Source organism: Babylonia areolata, chromosome 20 (genome assembly GCF_041734735.1).
Source record: "Babylonia areolata isolate BAREFJ2019XMU chromosome 20, ASM4173473v1, whole genome shotgun sequence".
NCBI lineage: Eukaryota > Metazoa > Mollusca > Gastropoda > Neogastropoda > Buccinidae > Babylonia > Babylonia areolata.
This window is the reverse complement of record NC_134895.1, coordinates 3,326,277-3,331,276: the sequence shown is the minus strand read 5'-3', so window position 1 is coordinate 3,331,276 and position 5,000 is coordinate 3,326,277. Positions and strand designations below refer to the sequence as shown.

Here is a 5,000-nt window from a genome sequence, read left to right as displayed (position 1 = left end):
TCTTGCAACCAAGCACACTGCTCAAAACGAGGCGTTTCGATTGGCAGATCGAACGCTCATCGTCTGTAGTTCAACTGCACTATAATAGGCAGGTATGTCAATTCAGCTGTCCTTTTTGTGAGCGTCAGGTGTGAAGTTGGTCATTCAGCCTTCAGCCAGCAGGAAGGATGGGTCATCAGCACGGGAAAGGTACGTTGTGTCTGGCTGTGCACAGAACCTTTACTTCAACGTGTTGACTCATGAGGCTGGGAGAGTAACTGGTTGACATCGAGACAACCATGTGTTTTTTTTGTCCGTAGGAAGAATTTTTGTTTAATGTCCCGTCACACATATCGGTGATTGAAGACATTTTGTTAAAGTATTTATGAATACATCTGAGTATTATCGGTTAGAAGGGGTGGGAGATGTGGATGAATGGAGGGTTGGGGGAAAATGGGAAAATGAGGGTAAAAATGTGGGTGAAATTTGGAAGAAAAAAACCCCCTCTAAATACAGTTACAGGAAATTACTTAAAGAGAAGTCGTTAAACTGACAAGCGAAACAACTGATAATGAATGCAAAAAGTCAAAAACATCAACGTTCTCAGTCACTTGTGAAGACACACTTTCGTGTACAAAAGGCTTCATCAAGCTACAGTGAAAAATTATATGCTCAATTGTCAGGTTACTAAAGCATATGCACTTGACATTAGAACAATACTTGGTCCATTTTTGTCCGTGTAATTATACTGTTTTGCATATTTAGGATTAAAAAGCAATGCCAGTCTTTTATATGTATATATATAAGGGAGCTAATTTGTGTTTGTTCATTTATTTTCTTCTGTTGTTGACGCTGTGTGCGCAAGTCAAGTGATCGGTATAAGGGCGAGCCTGACCTGAATTCTTCTTCCTCACGCTCTATATACTGTGCTTTCTTTTTGAATGATAACTCGTGCGTTCTAGTTTTGTCGGTAGAGGTACTACATTTCAACATATAGAAATCGGAGCTGGTTGCAAAACACACACACACACACACACACACACACACACACACACACACACACACACACACCTACAAAAAAAAAACCAACAAAAACGACTGGCAAGAAATCGGTCGCCACCCCGTCGCTTGTATTCATGAGTTCCCCCCCTGCTTTAAAAAAGTATATATATATACCTATATTTTCTAGTTGTTGTTACTGAATCGCCCGTCGTGTTACTATTGTTGGCTGCTGCTTGGATATCCGTCGCCTTTCTCTCCTCCTTCTTCTCCTCCTCCACCTTTTTTCCTTTTGTTGTATATTTTGTTGTGCCTGTGTGTGTGTGTGTGTGTGTGTTTCGTATCCATCCGTATGTGTGTGCGTGCGTGTGTGCAATACAATATGGGAATACCTGCAACAAGCCTTCTTCTTCTTCTTCCTCCTCCTCGTCCTCGTCCTTATGATCATCATCATCTTCTTCTTCTACCACTACTACTTTTTATAATATTGCTATCACTGCTTCTTCTTCTTCTTCTTCTTCTGTCGGCTGTGTGACAAAGCCTGGGTCTCTGCAGATGGAGTTTCCAGTGGTTGTATTCATCTGCTGGAATGTCCTTGTTCTGAATGTTCTTTTAGTTGGAGGAGAAGCTGTGTCACTTTCCTTCACCGGTTATTTGGGACTGAGGACAGAATGAATGAGTGATGATGGGTTGTGGCCATTTGCCTCGCAGACCACACACACACACACACACACACACACACACACACACACACACACACACACACACACACAGATGAGACTATATTGACGATGTCAAACGACTGAGGGTGAATATCATTTCTTAGATGACTGCGAACTATGGAAAGAAACAGGAGAAGAAATCATGGACAAAACTTCCAAATATTTTTAAACCCAGTAGCTGATACCGGAAGACAAACTTGTAGGAATGTTTGGAAAATTTGTCAAAAATTACTGCCCCAAACACCATAGCATGGAGAAGTACTTCAGTCTCTTCTGCTGTATTATTTTATTTCATTATCTTATTGTTCAATTACTTTTTATGTGTGGCCATGTGTCTATGCAAAAATTTTTTCAGTCCGACGTGTCAATCCTGCTATTGTCGATTGCGGCGCATCAGTTCCGTCCGGAAATATCTGTCCAGCGACGCAACATCTGGACTTGTCGTTTCTCTCCTTCTCTCTCGCCTTGACTACTGTAACTCTCTATTGTCTGGTTTGCCTGCTTCATCTATTCAGTCCCTTCAGCGTATACAAACCTCTGCTGCCCGACTTGTCCTCAGAAGGAAAAGATCTGAGCACATCACTTATCTTTTGCACCATCTCCACTGGCTACCTGTCTCACACAGAATAAAGTACAAGATCAGCACTCCATGTTATAAATGTATTCACAAATCTGCCCCTTCCTATCTCTGTGGCTGCCTTCACCTCTACACTCCATCTCGCTCTCTACGATCGGCTTCGGATCCACTCTGTTTACGCATACCCAGATTCAAACACTCGACTGTTGGCCGCCGTTCTTTCTCTGTCTCTGGACCTTGCAATTGGAATGAACTTCTTCTTTCTCTTCGTCAGGTCTCCGCACTCAGCTCTTTCAAGTCTGGCCTTAAAACCCACCTCTTCCCAAAATAGCCTCCCTTCCCTGCTTCTTCCTTGTCTTCAGTTACTCCAGTTTTAGAGTTATGCATGCGTATGAAAAACTGGTGCGAAAGCGCTTTTGATTTATCATCATTATCACTGTGTATGCGTGTCTTATAAACCTTTTTATGGTTTAATTGACATTGATTTTGATTTGATTCACACGCACACGCACACACACAGACACACACACAAAGCACGAGTCTGTCCGCTAACCAGAACACAGCCACACACCATCGACGCAACGAATGATCGTGGTGTGGTATGTTGGACAGCCACAGGTACAGGACAAGCTTACAGCTGGGCCAACAGCAAGGTGACAGCTGTATGATCAATGGTTTCTCCACCGCAGTGGGATGTCACTTACAGCCTAGTCTCTTGTGAAGGACTATAACTCTCAAACTAGTAGGCAACACTGCACTGGCTCTTAGTGCTGCAGCCTTGGGACCTAGTTGGCCTTTGGGAACCATCCCCAACGCCGACTGACCTAAAACCCTCTTGGCCGAGAGAGTGGGGATGAAACTTGGGCAAGACACTCTCCACGATGAAGTGGAGTGATGGCCTAGAGGTAACACGTCCGCCTAGGAAGCGAGAGAATCTGAGCGTGCTGGTTCGAACCACGGCTCAGCCGCCGATATTTTCTCCCCCTCCACTAGACCTTGAGTGGTGGTCTGGACGCTAGTCATTCGGATGAGACGATAAACCGAGGTCCCGTGTGCAGCATGCACTTAGCGCACGTAGAAGAACCCACGGCAACAAAAGGGTTGTTCCTGGCAAAATTATGTACAAAAATCCATTTCGATACGAAAAACAAATAAAACTGCAGACAGGAAAATATCAAACAAAATTTAAAAAAATTGGTGGCGCTGTAGTATAGCGACGCGCTCTCCCTGGGGGAGAGCATCCCGAATTTCACACAGAGAAATCTGTTGTGATAAAATGAGATACAAATACAAGCATGATCAAATTCTAGCCCAGATAGTTGCGACAGCAACTGCCTCCTCTGCTGTTCTGATGGTCAGTTTCAGCTTCAGTAGTTCAAGGAGGCGTCACTGCGTTCGGACAAATCCATATACACTACACCACATCTGCCAAGCAGATGCCTGACCAGGAGCGTAACCCAACGCGCTTAGTCAGGCCTCGAGAAAAAAAAAGGTGATAAATAATAGATAAATACATTAAAAAAAAGAACTACTACTACTAATAATAATAATATGTATAAGGCGCAAAAACTTGATGAAGTCAACTATAAGCGTACAGTTTTTTTTAAAGTAGTAATAACAATAATAATAATAAGATAAATAAATAAAAAAAGACAACAATGATGGTCCCAGTCGGACATGACTATCACCCACGAGAGGCCAAGGATGAAGCCAAGTTCTGAGCTTATCTTATCTCCCTTTGCTCCCTCTCCGGGTCCAGCAACAGGTCAGAGTTCATGCAACAACACCACTGACACTGACAAGCTGGTTGGGTGGTGTGAGTGGGGGGTGGGGTGGAGGGGTGGTGGTGGTGGTGGTCAGTGCGACCGGACAGTGTGTATGTCAGTGAGTTCGTCACTCGTCAACTTTGACCTGGATTCGGACAAGGTCAGGGACAGTCAGTGGAATTTCTTTTTTCAGGATGCAATGCGAAAGTGGAGGTACTTTTTGACTCACTTGCGTAAAAAAATGTGTCTATGTTTTTACCCGGTGTTCGGTTGTGTGTGTGTGTGTGGGGGGGGGGGGGGGGGGGGGGGGGGGGGGGGGGGGGGGGGGGGGGGGGGGGGGGGGGAGGTCTGTGTGTCCGTGGTAAACTTTAACATTGCCATTTCCTATGCAAATACTTTGTCAGTTGACACCAAATTAGGCATAAAAATAGGAAAAATTCAGTTCTTTCCAGTCATCTGGTTTAAAACAATATTGCACCTCTGGGATGGGCACCAAAAAAATTAAGAAAAAAGCCAAATTATATGCAAACTGAATTTACTGTTATATTTATATTTTTTTATTCTCTAAACTTGGCACTTTGATCTGATATTCTGACACAACAACAAGAGCAGTCATTTTTTTCATTTTTTGTTCAAACAGGAACTTCTTTTGCTAAGCATGGAAGTTATATTTATTTTGCATGTCTTTGGTGCAGATAGTACAAAAAGGGAAATTAATCTGTAATTAATGCTAGGGGGTTTAATTTGTTTCAAACTGATCTTTCCCATCTTAAACATTACATTTTGAAATTATACTCAATACATAAAAAGCTTTTGTGTTTTACTCTGTGTACAGGGCTTTCACTATGTTCATTCGCCCAAGTGGTCTTTTTCGGAAAATACTAAAATCAATACGACGAGTAGACTTTATAGATCTATTGGCTGAGCCCTGAAGGTCATGGGCAAAAATCAACTGCG

General features: G+C 43.1%; 1 protein-coding gene across 2 annotated transcripts in view; it reads left to right on the top strand.

The window, feature by feature from the left end:
* The window catches only part of LOC143294913 (putative transporter slc-17.2), a 40,212-nt gene that overhangs the window by 54 nt on the left and 35,158 nt on the right, over positions 1-5,000 (top strand). The window contains exon 1 of one of the 2 annotated variants that reach the window (XM_076606430.1): positions 1-189. This exon is cut by the window's left edge and continues 54 nt beyond it. In XM_076606430.1, the coding sequence (XP_076462545.1) occupies positions 168-189 (22 nt within the window). In that variant the 5' untranslated portion in view covers positions 1-167. The remainder of the gene's footprint in view (positions 190-5,000) is intronic. The other variant, XM_076606431.1, reaches the window with a different exon arrangement.